Source organism: Cyprinodon variegatus, unplaced genomic scaffold, assembly GCF_000732505.1.
Source record: "Cyprinodon variegatus isolate N-32 unplaced genomic scaffold, C_variegatus-1.0 Scaffold49, whole genome shotgun sequence".
Taxonomy (NCBI): Eukaryota; Metazoa; Chordata; class Actinopteri; order Cyprinodontiformes; family Cyprinodontidae; genus Cyprinodon; species Cyprinodon variegatus.
Genome location: NW_015150502.1, coordinates 1,754,557 through 1,773,797, shown reverse-complemented (window position 1 = coordinate 1,773,797; position 19,241 = coordinate 1,754,557). Strand labels below are relative to the sequence as shown.

The 19,241-nt window shown below is 38.5% G+C and overlaps 1 protein-coding gene across 8 annotated transcripts in view; it reads right to left on the bottom strand.

The window, feature by feature from the left end:
• LOC107082314 (sorbin and SH3 domain-containing protein 2-like) overlaps nucleotides 1-16,782 on the bottom strand; it is a 40,863-nt gene extending 24,081 nt beyond the window's left edge. Inside the window, exons 1-4 of one of the 8 annotated variants that reach the window (XM_015370924.1) lie at nucleotides 16,629-16,782; nucleotides 2,799-2,869; nucleotides 719-901; nucleotides 138-210 (exon numbers count right to left, since the gene is read on the bottom strand). In XM_015370924.1, coding sequence (XP_015226410.1) covers nucleotides 138-210; nucleotides 719-901; nucleotides 2,799-2,810 — 268 coding nt within the window. In that variant the 5' untranslated portion in view covers nucleotides 2,811-2,869; nucleotides 16,629-16,782. Of the gene's footprint in view, nucleotides 1-137; nucleotides 211-718; nucleotides 902-2,798; nucleotides 2,870-11,592; nucleotides 11,983-16,628 lie in introns of those variants that run through there. The other 7 variants (XM_015370930.1, XM_015370927.1, XM_015370926.1 and 4 more) reach the window with 7 other exon arrangements.
• Between the last annotated feature and the right edge of the window lie 2,459 nt (nucleotides 16,783-19,241).

The following is a 19,241-nucleotide window of genomic DNA, read 5'->3' as shown; positions in this document are numbered from 1 at the left end:
TATATATATATATATATATATATATATATATATATATATATATATATATTCTCTGAATATTATTTCCATATAACTTTTGATAACTTGTATTGCAAAACAATATGGTGAGGTATTGACTGGAAACTTAAAATATTTACCTGGCGACTGGGAAGGTCCATAGTATGATCCAAATCTCAGAGTCGTTGGACCCCCTCCATTTACCTCTGACCCCTCGAATAAACACAAATATGAAAATAAGCCTTGGATTCTATATAAAAGTTTTATTTGTTTAAGATATAAAAAAAACTGTTCATTGCATATCATGGATGCAACAATATGAAATGGAGATGTTTTAAGGATTTATACACATCTTTAAACATGGCTGACACTATTTTTGCATGTCTATAAATTGTGCAGTGCAGTACATCTTTTTTTCCACAGGGAGGAGCCCTTGTTCAAATAATTCATTTAGTAAAAATGTAAATCCCTTTATTGTTCCTCAATGGGGAAATTCATTCTCTGCATTTGACCCATATCCTTAGGGAGCAGTGGGCTGCCATTGTATGGCGCCCAGGGAGCTGTGTGAGGTTAAGGGTCTGGCTCAGGGACCTAGAGTGGTGATCAAACTGGGTACTTGCAACCTTCTCAGAGCACAAGCACACTGCTTTAACCTCTAGGCCAACACTCACTCATTAATTATCAGTACAACCATCACACTAGGCTGCAGGCTGTAACATACCTTGACAACCCCAGATGTTGGGCCTGTGGAGCGAAACGGGTTCAGCGGAGGCGTATTGAGTCCAGGGGAGATGACCACCACATGTTCTGGAGAAGTCAGTATGTGCTGACTTGAAGGAAACTCAGGCTCCCCAAAAAGATGATTCTGGGAGCCATTTGGATGGCCCATTACTTCCGCACTTTGCTGCACACAGAGGAAATAAGAAAAATATGGATGAATAAAAACAATGCATGAACTTTGCTCCGTTGTGTCTTCCTGTGGGCTCTGGTTAAATAATGCTCTGAGAAAAGGTCATGTGAACTTGTTAGAGGCCCCGCTACTCTCAAGAGAATAACTGTTCTCTTTGGGGGGAGCCTGAAATGAAAAGACCCTCTAATTTATTTAAAGAAACAGCAATGGGAAGTGGTGTTTCAACTTTTCTTGTTTATAATTTCTCTCACAAGAGCTGCAGACAATTCTTACTCGAAGTGTAGAGTTGGTGGAGGGAACTAAAACAGGAGTCAGAATCGGAGGAGCTGGGGTCCACGATAACTGGAGGAGGATGAAAACATCAACCTCTAAGTCCTTGGTGATCCCAGACCTGTTTGGTCAGCAAATGATTGAGAGTCTAAGCCCACAATTGAAACATTCCCATTTTGAATGGAGTGTTTTCATCTTGTCTTTGTGGTTGTCAGGGGTCATGGGTAAATACCAGTCTCTTAGTAACAGCCCCACTAATACACAAAAGACATGCTGCTGTGGTGACTCAGACTGTACTGACAATAATCTTGTTGTTTTTTTCTTTTTAGCTGACTTGATTTTTTAAATGTAAGTCAAACAGTTGGTTGATGATGTTATCAGGGTATCTTAATCTGAATGGGATAGTCCCTGACTGTTACCAATCCCTGTTATCAGCCCACTCAAAGTCTGTGGTTTGGTGTTAGCTTCACCCGCAGTAAGTCATGTGACAGTGCATTGTCACAGCTATGACGTTTTGTGTGCATGGCTGAAAAAAACTGCAATATCATACATTATTTGGTCTGCCCTAAAGAATCTGGACTTTTCAACCATTTACATTGATAATGACTTTTAAACTCCTGCAGCTTCATCAGTGCATCATGTAATTTGCTCTGCAGCAGAGAGAACCGCTGAGACACCGCTTATCAAATACATACAAATCAGGGCTCTGAGTTTATGAACCACAACAACTTTGTCTCCAAGTTTTCTTCACACATGATTACTTATTATTAGCCTAATCATGAACAGTTCATATCAACCTAGAGCAAACATGTTAATTTTAGCCTAGCACTTTAGGTAACTGCTCCACAAGACAACATGATAAACTGCTGCAAGATGAGAGGATCATTTTAATGGAAAGCTCTGTGTTCTGTGACCTAATTAGACTAAATTGCTCAGGAAAACATTATGGCTGCTACTATTAGGCTTTAACAAGCACATAGAGGAATAATAATAATAATCCTAACTTATTAAAGTTTGCAGCTGTATGTTCAATAATGTCAATAAAAAAATTATTTTAAAAAATGCTATGATTGATGCACAATTTAGTAGTCATGTTGTGTTTATCCTGCAGAAACACCAGTTGGGACTAAATCTGTTGATGCCAAGTAAAATACAGCAGATCAGGGTCCTGGACATAAGTGGTGAGTGATGTAAGTGGTATTGGTTTTTTAGGTGGGTCACATGCTGTTGCTTTAAGTCTCATTGGAAAGAAAGCTGAATGAGACACAAATGAAATAATGTCAATGTATCTGTAATGTGGTGGAAATACAATATCAATTGTGTTTCTGTATGAGCTAAGGTGGCGTTCTCATGTTTTCTTCTGTGAATGGGGAGGTGTGCTATGTGTCAAACTGCACTGGATTTTATCCAACCCCTAAATCTAAAATAATTTATTGCATTTTGATTGGCTGTTGGTGCAACAAAAGTAGGGCTTACCCAGGGAGCCTGACTCTGGAATCTCTACTGATAATATAAATGTAGACTGCGCAATTCTAGTTAAATGAAGTGTATTCTTGTAGCACATCATAGCCCATACCCCTAACTGGTACAAAGTATTCCATTAAACATAAAGATACATTACCTGAGTCTGCATATGATCAGCTATGATTCCTCTGTAGCAGAGATCAATGTTTCGCTCCCAGCATGGAGTTTCTGAAAAGACACATGATGAATATTTAACTTCAACTTCAACTTTCCTTGTACACCTATTAAAGAAATATGAAAGACTTTTATCTCATGATTTACTTTTTGTGTGTGTGATTGTGTTTGTGTCTGTTGATCTTTTGAAGAGCAAGCTATGCTGACACAGTTGCAAATAGAGGACGTTTTTATACGCAGAGGGATTAAGGAGTAATTTCCACTTTAAGATATAATGCAAAATAAGTCAGTAAGAGCTCCATAGTTGTCAGGTCTTTATGAAAAATGCTGTTTTCTCTGTAAATGTATCACAAAGTCAGACAGGTTAAGCCGAGTTAATGAATGAATTTAAATCCCAAATATACTGTAATATTTTAGATAATTTTTAAATAATTACATTATCTGGCATGACGTGGTAGAAAAATGCATAGAGAATCATTATCTTATTTAAGTTAAACCGTTTAAAAAGCTTGAAAAGAAAACATTTGTGTGATGTTTTGTTTAACTGATAAACTTTGCATAAAGTAAGTGAAGACAACTTTTCTAGGTGATTTTTTTACTATCATGAAATGATCCATGTTAATAGAAGGCTGTCTGAATGTTTTAAGACTTTATCTTATTTTATGTGTCTTTCAACCCAAGTGATCAAAATTCATGAGTAATGAACCTGGGCCTCTCTGTTGTAACTCTGCTATTTTCTCCCAGGCAAACTTGACAATTGTTCCATTATCCCATCCAGCCATTATCACAGCGAGGGAAAGTCAACGTCACCCACATTTCCCTGCAACCAGGGAAAAAAACCCACCCAAAACAAAAGGAGTGACTCACATGAGTAAAACAATTCTGTAATGAGGCCGGATAATGAAGAACGATTATTGAAAGTTATGTGCTGTATCAGTTAGGGCAGCTATTTCAACATGAAAGGCACATAGATAGTGAGGGGGAAGCTCTTTATACCTCTGAGGGATGCAGGCAGCCAAATAATGCATGATGAATTTGCAGGGATGGAAACTACAGCTCCTATGAGTGAACGGTGCCAGGTTATTTAAAATCAGACAACCTGTATTGTTGTCAAACCCTATGTTACCACAGCGACAAAGTTTTTGACAATAACTGAGATCAGATTTTGCAGCAGGGGCTTCATTTTGAGATTTGTTTTCTTTTCTTGAAAAAAAAAAAAAAAAGCAATTCCCTGAAAGCTACAGCTTTCCAACTTGGCGTCAAAGTGCAGAATAAGTGTTGGCGAGACTAGTACGGCCTGAAAGCTGCCTGACATAGTTTGCACTAATGTGTTTTCCATGTGGCATTTGCAGCAGAGTATCAGAGAGTTTACCATAAACCATTCAAATGAGAAACTTTTGGTCTGCCAGTTTAGCTCATACAACTACTGAGCCAACATCCAGTTTGTTAAGAGAAGAGGAAGACAGGAAGACAGGCGGACTAGGAGACTGTAATAACAACAACATCATGAATGCTTAGGCATGCTAACTGATTCATCATCCTCAATAGAAGTTGCTGGATTATTCATCCAACCGTGCAAACAACATAGTTACAAATAATGACTTAAGATTATGCCAGCATGTTTTTACATGCTGCTCTTGTTTTTCCACGACCTCCTCTATAATGGCATCCTGATATTTGTAAAAATCCGTTTACGGAGGACAAATGACAGGATGAGTCATTTTTAAAGTTATTTCATCAGAAACCGGAACACAGATTCTTTAGCATTCATTCCAATGAGAAACGTCTCTGCCTTACAGAAGCTGTACTTACTGAAGATATACAGTACACCCTTTAAAGTTTTTCTCATCTTGCTGTGTAACTAAACCACAGTTGGTGGTTTTTTTTTTTTTTTATTCTATATAAGAAGCTCAATTGTAAATAAATGAAAAAAGATTAATGGTTTTCAAAAATTCTGACAAATATTCTATAATCCTTCCTGTTTTTGTGTACTGCAGATTCTTATTCTTATCAAAATATCTCAACTCTCAGTCCCTCCTAACGACAACTTTCAAATCCTTGCCACAGATTCTATATTTTACTCTGACTAGGCCATTCTAGCTCCATTTTAATATAGCACAGGCTTTATGTGTCACAATGCAGGATGGAAGGACCCAGTATTCAAGGCGAGACACAGTGGAATAACTCAAAGGGTTTATTTGAAAACGAGCGGGCTGTGGATCCGCGGCTAGGCCGTCTATCACTGAAGCTCTGGTCTAACAGTTCAGTCCATCCCAGAGAATGAGGTAGAATCCAGCTGGAGAGCTGCCAACTAAATGCGGTGGGCGCCACCAAGGGTGTCCCTGATGCTGCAGTCCCAGAGGACAAGCAGGAGTCCGAGCAAGGTCGGGGAAACAGATCAGAACAGGAAGGCTCAGAGGTCACCGAGTCAGAATCCCAGTCAAGATTACAAATCAGAATAAGAACAGGCTGGTTTAGGGTTCCAGGAGTCCACAGACAGCTCAGGGCAAACGTTCAGATGGGAGCAGGAAGGCTCAGTGTTTAAGAGGCAGAACAGGTCAGGATCAGGTACTCAGAAACACTATGGTAAGGTAGAAACCACTCTCTCCACTGAGATCAGACAGGAACAGACACGCTCAGTGGATTATAGGCAGATCAGGTCAGGATTAGAAAATTAGAGACACTATGGTACGCTAAAAACCCTCTCTCCACTGGCCCCTGAGAATGAGAACAGGATAATCTGGCCATGATATCTGGATGCAAGTACATTAAATAGAGGCAGGAGCAGGTGGATCAGATGACTGATAATGAGCAACCAGGCAGAGTAGATAGGTGAATGGAATGAGCAATTAGGCCAGCCGGAACCAAGATCATGACATTATCTTTCGCCCTATCTTTCGTCCTGCTAAGAGGATAACTTTACCCAAGTGTTAAATCTTATTCATTATCTAACTATTTTATTTTATGTTTTTGAAACATTTGACCTCTATGGCAAAATTGCAATGCTAATATTCTCTAACAAATATCCTGAGGATGTTTTTTAACCATGCATCTTCCAAAGATAATGAGAAGCGCTGCTTTAAATTTAAAAGTATATTAGTAAAATGGGCTGATTACAAAGCCATGGTACAAATCTGCCTTGAAAAATCCCTTAAAATCCCAAGAAATACCTTGAGGTTTGTGGATGCATTGTAACAGAATGTAAAGAAAATCATGTTTCTACTAATTTAAGGCCCTGAAGATCATGGGAGTAATCAAGATGAGGTATTTTTGCCTTAAATGCTTTAGATAAATATTTACAAGCTGTTTTACAATCAGTGGCAAGGTTCAATAAATCAAAGTCTATGTTCATTTAGGCTTAAATGTGCATTTTGCAATTAACAACCTTCAAGCAGATATTACAATTTTCACCCACATTTCTTATGTAAAAACCATCATTTGCATATAAGTAGAGTATAACACACACAAATTACATTTCTATGTAAGTAGAAAATAATCATAGCTAACAGAGGTCAAATCTTTAAACATGTCTGTCTGTCTGAGATTGATTTATATCATTTGTTTCACTTAGTAATGGAGCTACTAAAAAAGTAAAGACTTATAATAATACTTTAGATTATAAAATGGGTCTTTCTAGAAATGTTCAGACTATTAACAAATTGCTTCTTGGCATGAGTCAGTTCAATTTTCAAAACATCACTATCCTAATTTAACAGATGTATTTGAAAACCCAGCATACTGTCTGCTAAAAAAAAAAAAAAGAAATGCCCCACATTTAAACCAAAAATAGAGATGAAGACCTCCCGATGAGGTCATTGGTGTTTTATGGAAAGATTGAGCAGCTGTACAGAAAAGCCAAACTTACTGTAAGAGGCTGAGCTGATGTTGCATTCCTAATAATCATTCGACGAACAGCATAATCTTATTAACAGCCATATGGAAAACTTCTATGTTTTGTATGTTTTCCAGCCATCTACTGTGGAATTTTGTTCTACAAAGCTCATCTAAATGATTGTACCAAAAAAAAAGACTTTCAAATGTACTTTTTAAGTGAGCAGATTTTTTTGCAACCTGCCGAATTTACCCATTATATATTCTTTAAACTTCGAAACATTATTTAATCAAATCAGATCAGATCAAAACTTCCTTCTTAAATTGCATATAGGTACTTTGCAGCACAAGTTATTTGAAAAGTCTGTTTATTTTTATCTGTGCTTGTTTTTTTAAAGAAGAATCTTATCTGCTTTATTTCCTATTGTAGCCTACAAACTTGTGTCATAACATTCTCTCTCTCTGGCTTCTCTTGGAGGCAAAAGAATTCAACCCAGAAGTTCTTTGGCCCTTATGCATACCTGCTTTGAAAACAGCCAATAGGATCCTACCTAATAAGGAAAACTCAGAGATGTTATTAAGTGTGAAAAAACTCTTCCAAATTTCTTCCAAAATGCTCACAGCATTCTTATGTAATTACTAAAACTCAGCTCAGGAGGTAGTTTTACCTTCCAGACGACTGCTAGACTTTAGAACCTGCATGCAATCCGTGTGAAATGTGAACGTCATAGTTAACATATTTACAAGCCATACCCCCTGCAAGGTGAGGGGTCCATCAACACCAGATCAGACTTGGGGAAGAAGAAAACACAACCATAAAAGGGCATGATGTGAAGGAGACGATGTTCTGTTTTTGACATGCTTTCACTCTAACTGGATTTTATGTTTCCAGCTTGCATCACATCTGCTTATGTTTCCCATTTAGCTCAGCTAAACGCAGCTAAGGACCTGGGAAATGAGAATCAGAAGACTTTGACATGAAAATGCATCTGTCCCCCAGAAAACAAAAAAAACAGTTGCAATCTGAACCAGATGTTTCACTGCATCTTCTACAAGCAAACATGCTTTGAATAAAAAAATATTATCTTCTCTCTTTTAGTATTTTTAATGGGTGGATGAAAATGTGTTATCTGCAGTTGTTGAACCAAAACTGACCAACACAGCAGCTCCAAGGTCAGTGCACTGAACCACACCCGTGCAGTTCCTTTGAACCACAATGAAAGCCCCAAATATTAACAGTAGCTCAAGAGTAGTGAAACAGGAAAAGATTACTATGAAAGCAAACAATGAACCTCTCTATTTTCCCAGAGGAGATCTCCAGGTCTCAGTGAGAAGACTTTGACCCGGCTGGATTTTCTCCTCTGTCACACACAGAGACAGAAGAGGACTTGCTCTTTTTGTTCCCATCAACATAGGTGTCAAGTTGACAGCCTGCTAAACAGAAACTGTGGCAGGGCTGACCCCTTCAACTGCTGTGATCAATACCAGCTAAGACATGATTTGTGGTAAGAGGCTGGATCGCCCTGTCATTAAGTCAGGGAGGAAGGACTTTAATGAAACTGGCCTGCATTCATTAGCACATGCTTAATGCTCTGTCCACAGGGTGGCGAGGAGGGTTAATCATTGACTCAAGAGGGTGAGAGCTGTTTAAGTTGTGCTTACGTCTACATAATAGCCCATGTTCAACCTAACACGGATAGCCTTATAAAGTGGTCTTAGCCTTTGAACAGTTCCACATTTTATGGCATTACAACCACAAACTTTGTCTGTTACTGAGATTCTACGTGACAAACTAACACTAAGCAGTGCATGATTAAAAGTACATTTCAGGGAAAAAGTCTAAAAAGGAGCTCTGGTGAGATCGGACTAAAACCTTTAGTTTTCGGCTGACGTGCAAAAAAGCAGGAAAACTAATATGTCTCCCTGAATATTTTTATGCTTATGCATTTAGCAGACGCTTTTCATCCAAAGCGACAAAGTAGACACAATGTTGCAGTTATCATTAATATGACAATAAGCTTTCTAGACGAAAATCCCTAGTCAGAATCATGGCAAAAAGATAGAAGGAAGTGCAGAAAGAGCAGTAGAGGGGGTATAGAGGTATGAGTAAGAGTTAGCATGGGATAGGAATATACCACCTATGGTGTAAAGCATGGCAGAAGCTGCATCATACTGTGAGTTTGTGGTTTGTTATATGTTCAGGGTTAATGAGAAGATGGATAAAGCTGAATGCAAAGCAGTCCCAGAGGAAACGCTGCTAGCTGCAGGAAACAACTGGCAGAGAGAGCTAGTATGGATTCCTTTTGATTAAAGCAACATCAGTCTTTTGAAAGACCCAATCAAAATTCATTCTTCAATCTGGTAATGATTTGGAGAATACCTCTGCAAAATTGATGTTCACTGTCTCATCTAATCTGAATTAGGTTGAGTTATTTAGCAACAAATAGGACAAAAATCTCAGTTTACAGATTTATAAATGCCATGAAGACTTGCAGCTGCAACAAACTGACTCACTTTTGCATCACATGCCTTTCAGATACTGATCGTAAAAAAAATTTACTTTCGTCTTCAAGTGCATGATCGAGCACTACTTTGTGCTGGTAAAACATACAATAACATTTAAATGTAATCTGATAAAGTATGAAAGGACTTAGTGGCCATGAACACTGCTGCAACCTTTATGAAAGACTTTGGTGAAGAGATTCTGAATTTCACCACGACTTGTGAACTGAATTATCAAAGCAGCCAAGTCTTATCACTCCTGCAAGAACATTAATTGCTTGTACTAAAGATGTTATATAACATGGTTGTAAAAGCATGCAACTCTGGCCCTAAAAAGTGCCATGAGAAGTAATTACAAACACATTCATTGGATAAATAACGGGATGTTTTATAAACATAATAAATGAGTCACTTCAGAGTTACGTGACGGGTCAGATCTGTGAGGTTGATCACACAACTGAGCTGCCTTTTTGCAGCCCTGCAGATGTTCAAACGGAGCCCATACAAGGTCCTGCAGCTGTGGGTTTATTATATGTAGTTGTAGCTGCAAGGGGGAGATACACAAATTTATCAGGGAGGAAAGTGTTTCACCTCCTTGTATGGTGCTTGTCTGGACCGAGCAACACTAGGGTCTGCGTGCTTCTTGTCAATAGAGAGGCGATGCATTCCCAGAAGAAGCTCCAGGCTCATAAATCAAAGCCTCGCTCAACAAGAGGAGCCCCTTCCAAGCAGATACAGTGCTGTGAAAAAGTATTCGCCTCCTTTAGATGTCCTTAATTGTTTGGTTTTTGTCAGAAAAATGTCAGAGTTTAATAAGAGACAGAAATAATCTGAGTAATTACATTTAGCAGTGCTCAACGTATTTTTGTAAAAGCAGGAATCCAAACCAAGCCAAGAAATTATTTCCATCAAAACATAACTCAGTCAGTTTAAGCCACTCCTGGCTTGAATAACTGACACCAAGGGTTTACAAGAACTGGCAATGGCTCCTCTGCATTAATGTGAGGAATTTTTGCAGCAGATATGTTTTTTCTGCAGAAATCTTTGCAGAATTGTTTTAGTTGAGCCACAGTGGAGGGTTGTTGAGCAAAGCTGACCATTAAACATAATACAACAGCCACTCAGCTAGATGTAAACACAAATGTTGACTTCACCCATCCAAACTTTGTCATACATAGGCGGAGTTGATGGCATGTTTTGGATTAGTGTCCCATTGCATGATTCTCGTGGGCTTTAGTAAATAAACACATCTTCATTATTTTTCTCTTTTAGAGTGGAAGGTCCATGCTTCCAATGTTTCCCCTCTCTGAAGAATAAACGGAAATACAAACCTTCACACTACCACCATTATTACTGCATGATACTATGTCACATGTAAGAGGACCGATAACGTGCAAAAGTTTAACTTTTTTCTTATCAGTTCATAGTTTTTCCAAAAATCTTGTTAAATCATCACAATGGTTTGAGTGAGTGTGAGATTATCTTTTGACGCCTGCATTTCCCCATGAATTTTATATCAAACCATTAACAAACATTTGAATTTGACAAAAAGTTAAAAACTAAAGAAACATTTAAAGGATCTGATACCTTTTCATATCATTATTAACATAATAAGATGTGCTTTTAACATAATTTTATTCCTTTCTATGTGAGGTATGTTTGCAGTCTCTAAGTCAGGGCATGGGAAAGTACCCTCAGAGTGCAAAAAATGTCCCAAATCCTCATGCCTGTCACTTTGCATCCTCAGAGCTGAGCGCAGGGTGTGGATATGCGCCTCGGCAGCTGGACCCACACTAATATGACAAAGGAGTCACAAAGAGAATTGGGGTCAGCGGTGAAAATCACCTCGACAGTTTGGGGCTCATTAGGCTCAAAATCTGCTCCTGGATGGAAGCAGGAGGGAAGTATTTACTCTGTCAAAAACTTTCCTGGCAGTACCCAGCAAATTATGGTTACTATAAATATCTTTGGAATTAAATATTCACAAACAGTATCCTCTAGTTCCATGCATGTCCATTCTATCTTTCTTTAAGTGCAGAAGAATACAGATTACAGATTTCAGGTAGTGGCAGTCTAGTGGTTAGGATATAGAGCTTGGAATGCTGAGGTTCTGAGTTTGAGTCCCACTCCCACAGACTGCCACTCTGGCCCTCTGAGCAAGACTCTTAACCCCACACTGCTCCCGGGCACCCCATGAAGGCAGCCCACTGCTCCCCAAGGGGATGGATTAAATGCAGAGGGAAATTTCTATCAATCAATAAAGTTCAATTATTATTAAGAGATTACATGAGGCTCTTGTTTTCCCAAAGTCCAGAAACACCAGAGCCACAGAACTTGGCTTTAATACCTGAACAGTCAAACATGTTTCTCAGCACATCTAAAGATCCACAAGGAATACAACCTCATGATCCCCTACTTTTTAAAGATTTGTTGATTGAACTTACCTCCCTGTTGGCATTGACTTGTGAACTCACTGGTCTTTCTGTCTGTCTCAGCTGAGCGCAACACCTCGCCGTAGATCCTCTCTGCACTTTCTCTCACTCTCTCCGACTTCTGGAACTGGCTGGGACACACAATCTCCCTCACACTACTTGCCCTTGTTCTGCCTGCCTTCGTGGAGGACTTCCCGGTTGACAGGCATTGTCATGGCAACCCACTTCAACACTATGTTCAAAAGGCACCCCCAGGTCCTCCTGGCCTGTCAGTTTCTAAGGGCACCTCCTCCTCACATTGTTGTGATGAGGTGATATATTTGCAGGAAGAGGTTAACTGGAGGGGAATGCAAATAATTCATCACCTTCCCCTCCCAAAATGCTGCTCCATGACTCCCTGATGTCCAGTCCTAACTTTAACTCCCTTATGCCTCACTCTCCTTTTGTAGACATGTCTTTGTGTGTGTAAAGGTGTGGGTGTGTGCAGCCAAAGACCAGGTCTCTGCCCGGCCAAAAGCTTGATAGGAGAAAAAGAGACCCTTCTGTTCCTGCTGTATTCCTGGAAAGGTTTCAAGGTGATTACTCTATCCCACATAGTCAGGCACTGACAGCACAAGTCCTAGAGACTTGTTTCCCATGATCACGCAAACACACACTCAAACACACAGCAGCTGTAATTTTGGATGCCAAAGTTGAGAAAATAGCTTGGAGCCCTGATAGATGTTATTTGCCATGGCAGAGGCAAATTATTCAAAGCAGGAGAAGTGTTCTGTGCACAGATAAGTCAGTCAAATTTCAGCACCATTCCCAGATTGTAACAGCATATCACCAAACAACAGCCCAAAAAAAGAACAAACTGCTGCTTTTGCTCTCAGTTCCAGTGCAGTTAAAAACCAGGATTTCCAGTTTGCCTACAGTTTTTGCCAATCGAGACAAAGCTTGAAATTAAACTAGTTTTGACTCTGATTCTGCAGCTGCAGATGAAATACATTTTCCCCCTTAACTTAGGTGAAGATGGATTCTGTGCTTTTGTGAAGGGGAAAGAAGGACATTTAGCAAGATTGTCTGAAGTACTTAACATATTGGAAAGTTGACCAGTGCTCATAGGGTATAACACCAGATTTATTTTTTTATTACAAATGTAAAAACTATTTCAATGTTCAATTTGTTTGCAAGTTTTTAAAAATTATTCAACTAATATAACATCTGCATTCAATATTTTTTTTAAACTAACAATAGAGCAGACTGCCCTTCTGGCTGAAATGCATGGGCATATTTTCAATCACTCTAGCCTTCTACCAAAAAAGACTTTTGCCTCAGACCTCTTCTCAGATCTTTTATATAGAATCTACTCTGCTAACAAAAAATAAACTAATTTCCTTATGCCATGAAAGTGTTTAGTTAGAAAACAGAGAGCATTTTTGATTGTTTTCCTCCTTTTTATTTTGCTATTTTAAATTAAAATCCTTCCTAAACGTTGTTCACCTATATTATCCATGGCTGCAGAAAAAAATTTATGGTCAAATACAAAAATACTGTGTTGATTTCAGGAGAGTTTAGCAACCAAAATGTTAGTTATTTTAAAAAAGAAGAAATTCTGCATCAGCTGGTAGATTGACTTATTAATAGTCAAGTCTTGATATTTTGGCCAATGATGGATGCGCCTGTGCTACAGACTTAATACATAATTTCAGTGTATAACAGAGGAAAAAGGTGAGAAAAGAAATGCAGACACTTTACAGTCAGGAAGACAATATTTGCTTGTGTTAATGCAGTATGAGTTCAGAATGCAGTCATTGCCTAAGTACTGAGAAATCACTTGACTATTTCAAGTGTAACTCACCCCATGTAAAACAGCACCACCTCCAGCCACATTTAGAAAAATGCCACTGAAATGGTCGGTGCCAAGACATTTTGATTTGGTGGCAGGGCTAAGTGTTAAGTAAAGGTGTGGTCAAGAAAAGAAAGTTAGGATAGCCTGAGTTGGCTTAGCATGGCTGAAGCATGAAGAATGAATGAAAATGAGACTGCTAGTTACGCTAAGGATATCTTTCTAGAGTTTTTGGGAGGCCCAACAGGCTCACGCCATGTCAGCTCAAGCAGCTGACTCAAGAGGCTGACAGCAATGTCACAAAACCAGTGCTGCCAAGGCAGAGGAGGACGGCATGACTTACAATGAGGGTGGCAGCTTTAAGGTTGGCTTATGCTTGACACACTTACGGGCAACTAATTTTCTGCATAGAAAATGAGCCACCCGTTACAGCGTCTGCGATATTTTATACTCCTCCAGCTCCAGGGAGGCGTGTTCAGCACAAACAGTAATCATCCAAGAGTGACAGTCCAGGAATTTTCCCACAATCTGTTGATATTGGTGGTATTTATGAGCTCAATTCAAGGATGTCATAAAATGTTTACATTTGCAAACCCTTGATGATAGGAGCTGTTGCTCCCTCGCCATGTTTTTCCATGCTGAGCTACTGTAATTAAAACATGACTTCAAAAAATCCTGTCTGCACAGACACCCTGCTGAGGATATACAGTAATATCACCTGCATCAAGCATACACCAAGCTTTAGAGGGTCTGCTTTATACCTGAATACAGGGTTATGATGATGAAAGCATGTCATATTTGAACCATTAGAGAAATTCTAATTGCCCCAGTTCAACCCAATGAGGGGCAGCACTAACACAGTGCTTTTTAGGACAAAAAAATAAAAAAATAAATATAAAAGAATTGTATGGTAACATTGAAAGGGCACCCATTTTGGCCCTATATATGCAGTTTATCTGTAAAAAAAAAAAAAAAAAGTTTATTATAAGGTGAGTTACAGTTTAGGGTCAAATTAATCTACAAATGGTGGAGATTCAATAAGAACAATTAAATAGATAAATTACTACAGCAGAATAAACATCATCATGCCAGTTAAAAATACCTTCGCCATCCTCAACTGTATCCATCATGGCTGAAGACCCCTCAGGCTTTTACTGATATATGATTTAAAATCTATTAACTCAAAAGGGAAGCCAGAACATTTTAATATCAATTGAGGAATTCGAAGCCGTGGGAAACAATCTAATGTCCCCAGCTAACTATGTTCTATGTTGTATGTTTTGGTACAAACTTAATTTAACTGATTAATTTATTGCGTGATCTTTGCACCTAAACTCTGCTGCTGCTGTTTTAGTAAAAATACTGTTCTCAGCTTGGTTATTGAATGAATGAATGAATGAATGAATGAATGAATGAATGAATGAATGAATGAACAAAGGAACGAGTGAAAGGACGAACAAACAAATGAATGAATGAAAGAACGGATGAAAAAAGAATGAATAAATGAATTAACAAACTAACTAATGAAAGAAAGAATGAATAAACGAATTAAAGAATGAATGAAAGAACGAGTGAATGAACGAACAAATGAACAAACAAACGAATAAATTAATGAACTAAAAAACGAATAAACAAATGAATGAACAAATCAAAGAATGAACAAATGAACTAGTGAACGAACAAACAAATGAATGAATAAACAAACAAATTAATTAATTGTCTAAAACAAGCATGAATGAACAAACAAACAAAGGAAAAAACAAGCATATGAATGAATGAATGAATGAATGAATGGATGAATGAATGAATGAATGAATGAATGAATGAATGAATGAATGAATGAATGAATGAAGTTATTAATTCCTTATGGTGTTTTCTACTGTGCATCTTGGCATGTTATTCATCCAACCAGAGCAGAGTCAGGAGGATTTTTCTCTCTTTAAAAGGGTTGAATTGATTGACATCCTGAGGAGGTAATTCATGCTTTATTACCCAGCTGGGCTTCTACTGTCTGTGTAGGTCTGGTCATGGAAAAATTATCCTCCAGATACCATATGTAATCTATTTGTTATACCTTCATTATACCATCTAGTTTCCCTTTTAAACTAAGAGACTGATCTTGTTAATAATTCAGTGTTGTGGCTCAGTAGAGCAAAGCCAGGTGCAGATATCCATTTACTGTGCCTCTGCTGTTCATAGGGCTGTTTTTTTCCAACCTCTTTGGCTCCTGAACATGTTGGGCACCCTGAGTAATAAAGGCTCCAAAGAGGAAGGTCACTCTATGAAGTGCATACAGCTGAGCAGACTTTCACCCTGTAGTGACTGCATTTAACAACCTGTCGCTCTGCAACTAAATAAGTCATCAAGCAGGAAGACATTGGGAAGTTTTGTTCGACGAATGCTTGTTCACACAGTCTGTTTGCTAAACAAATAGCTCCATTTTCTACTTAGCAAACAGAGGCGAGTTAGACAGGAAGGAACATGGTTCTGTATGGTTCTGTATCTGGAGCTTTAGGTGATGGATGGATTCCAGCAGACCTTTGCTGCGCCATAAAGACCAACCGCTGTCCTATAACCCAATGCCAGCACGCTGCCGAGTCTCATTAAAAGGCTAACAGCAGATTCCAGTGAGCAAACAAACCATGACATAAACTGGTTATGTAATCGAAACCTACATCACTTGCTGATTATGTCCCCGGGCTTTTGCTTTGTTTGTTTTCTATTATTTATGCCATCAGGTTCTCTGAGACAAGAGGCAACAAGCCTGCAGAAATCACTGGAGGAACCTTTCATTAAACACAGATATATTGTCATAGAAGAAAAAAAGAAAAGAAACTGTAGGCATCATGCAGAACACCAAACATCCAGGTGTGTTTTGGTAGAAAAGAGCAATTCTGAATCATAATCATCATAAGTTAATTTAGAAATAAATTCTGACATTCCTCAATGCTTGTTTTTAGATGATAAGTTTGGACACATCTGACAGGTCCAACCTGACACAGATAAATACTGATACAGCACACATGACTGAAGAAAAGTTGCTGAGCAACACTGTGACCATAAATGAGAAAACATTTGAACAGTCATTCAGTTGTAGCCTTGTTGCTGAGCTCTATCTGTCATTTAGAAAAGTTCCCATTAGTATGAAAGTATTATTTCCTTCCCAGTCAGTCTAAACCTGGCTGCTCTGTTAGTAAAGCAGTTATACGGTACTTACAGACGAGTGCCAGTGATGTCTCCACAGTTCTGCAGACGAGAGGAAGTGAATGAAAAGGAAGGAGTGAACGTTACTAACACTCCTCTCCCTGTCTCTCCCTCCCTCTTTTTTCTTTCAGAGGACAACAGAGTGGATTTAATCTGCTTGAATGATTCAAACTGGGCTCGGAGCGTATGACTGGCTGTCCGTGGTCATGCACATGTACAGTACGTGCATAGGCGCCTGTGTTTATCATGTGTGAGCTTGTACTTTAAAGCTCATCAGGGAGAAAGCAATAGTTTCAGTAATAGTTTCCATCCACAGCTGGAAATAATAGAGATTCCCATCCAGGCACAGGCTGCACTGGAACCACCTTCCAATGTTTCACATGCAGCTGAAAGGGGGGGGGGGGATCCTTTTCTATGGCCATCCCAGGACTAAATGATACACATGTTATATTAACCCCAAAGGGCCATGTAGGTTTGGATTTTTCTCTCTCCGTTAATCATAAAAACCTTAACCTTTGACAAAGAATAAATGGGTTTGATCTTCCAAAACATTTTAAAAAACATGAAAAAAAAAATAGAAATTAGGAAGGGAGCAAACATTTTTTCCCACCAGTGTTTGCTGCCAAATTCAGTTAATAAAACCAATTGGAAGAAGGCAGCCAAGCAGATATTCAATGACAATAAGCATTCAGTCATTCACTTTACAGCAATCCCTCCTCCTAACCAAGTATATAATAACAGCAGAAAGGGACGTGTCCTTTTTAACAGAAATAAAACTCCAGTAAATGAGGAAAAGGAGTCAATGGCAGCTTTTGCTTTACTATTGGATTTTTCTTGAAGGGTAACAATAAAACACTTAGCCGGTGGCACCATTAATGAGATACAAAACAGAAATAAATTGATCCATATACTGTAAAGTAGAGATTAACATAAACATTACTGTGTTCATAATGGCAAACATTTTATAACAGCTGTACAACATGACATACACTGTTTCTGGTTCATTTTGTTGTTTTCAAAAAGAATGAGAAAAAAAAAATGTAAGCTAAACTCAGATCTTCAAGTTTGAAAATAAGCAGGACACTCTGCTGATGTCTAAACCAAGGGTCTTCAACATTTTCTAGGCCAAGGACCCCCAAACTGATGGCGAGATGGAGCAGGGACCCATATTGTATGAAATTGTGTTATATCAAACTTGTCCTATTGTTACTCTATTACAGATGGTGTCATGTAATGAAAGTAATTTCTTCCTGGGATTATTAAAATATTTCTGATTCAGATTCCTGGTTGATGGGTCAGGTGTTGTGAATGAAACGGTGCCCAGCTTGAAAGATCTCCTGTGTGTCGCTGAATGTGTGCATTGATGACTGGAAGACATCTTCTGTCTCCATTTATCTGTTTACTACAGTGTGTTGAATTCATGTTAATGTGTATTTAAAGACATTAAAATTTAGGGGGGAGAATATAAAAAAAAAATTTTATAAACCAAAACTTTCACAACCCCCATGCATTACCTCCGTGAACCCCCTGGGGGTCACAGACCCCCTGTTGAAGACCTCCGGTCTAGACGACAAGTAAAACATCCAGCAGGCTTTTACCTCACTAAGCAGCCTCCCAAGAGTAAAACTAAATACATCATTATTTTCTTAAAAAGCTAATAGCAGGTGGCCCACCTACCAAAGACAACAGGTAAGCAAAAATGTACCTTCCAGATCCAGGTTCTCACTTCTGAGGTAAATTGACCAGCTTTTGTTCTTTGTTTGCCATTGTTAACTTATGTTGAGGTTTTTTTGAAATATGATGCACTGTGCTCCATATTTTAACTGGCTGAAGCTGACATCAGTGTGTTTAAATGCTTTGTGCTGCTTGTGCATCACAGTTTGTCTGTCATCAGTTCATCTGCTTTGGGTTTGCTTTGTAAATAGTACAGATTACAACTTAAGATTGCTACATAAACCACAGTTTGAGAACCATGGGGGGAAATCTGATGTCCTTTGATTCTTCCACCTTTGATTGTTTCTCTGAATGTTTATGAAATTATTTCTCACTAAGCTTTGAAATACAAGTGTTAGGAAACCAAAAAAAAATGCAATATACACAGTGCAAGTCATTACTTACCCAATCAGAGCAAAACAAAACAGTTGAGCCAAAAGTAGAGTGACAATCCTGCTGATACAATCAAATGGTTTAGGGAAATGAGAACTTGGTGTCCAACAAGTTTATTTCTGAATTCCCACAGCTAGGATTTCTTCACAAGGGGATCGGAAGTAGGAGGACTCTTTAATCCAAGAATAATCCAGGTAGACTGTCCAGGTAGACTGTGTGATCAGAGACCAAAGGGCACTTTTCTGTCCATTATCCTGGAGCTCATTCAAATGATCAACAACTCAAGGTTAAACATAAATCATTCCAATTACAGCATTTAGAAAAGTAGTATATACATATTCAATGAGAGATACTTGTACATGTATTTCCCCCTGTTACTAACATAAGCTTCTGAAAAGCATGGAAACACATCATGTTTAAAAAATATTTAAACTTCTTTCTTAAGCTGGAACTTTGGCATCAGTACTACACTGCCTCTCAGTGGTTGCAAAGTGAATTGCAGGGCTTCTGATTTTCTTTG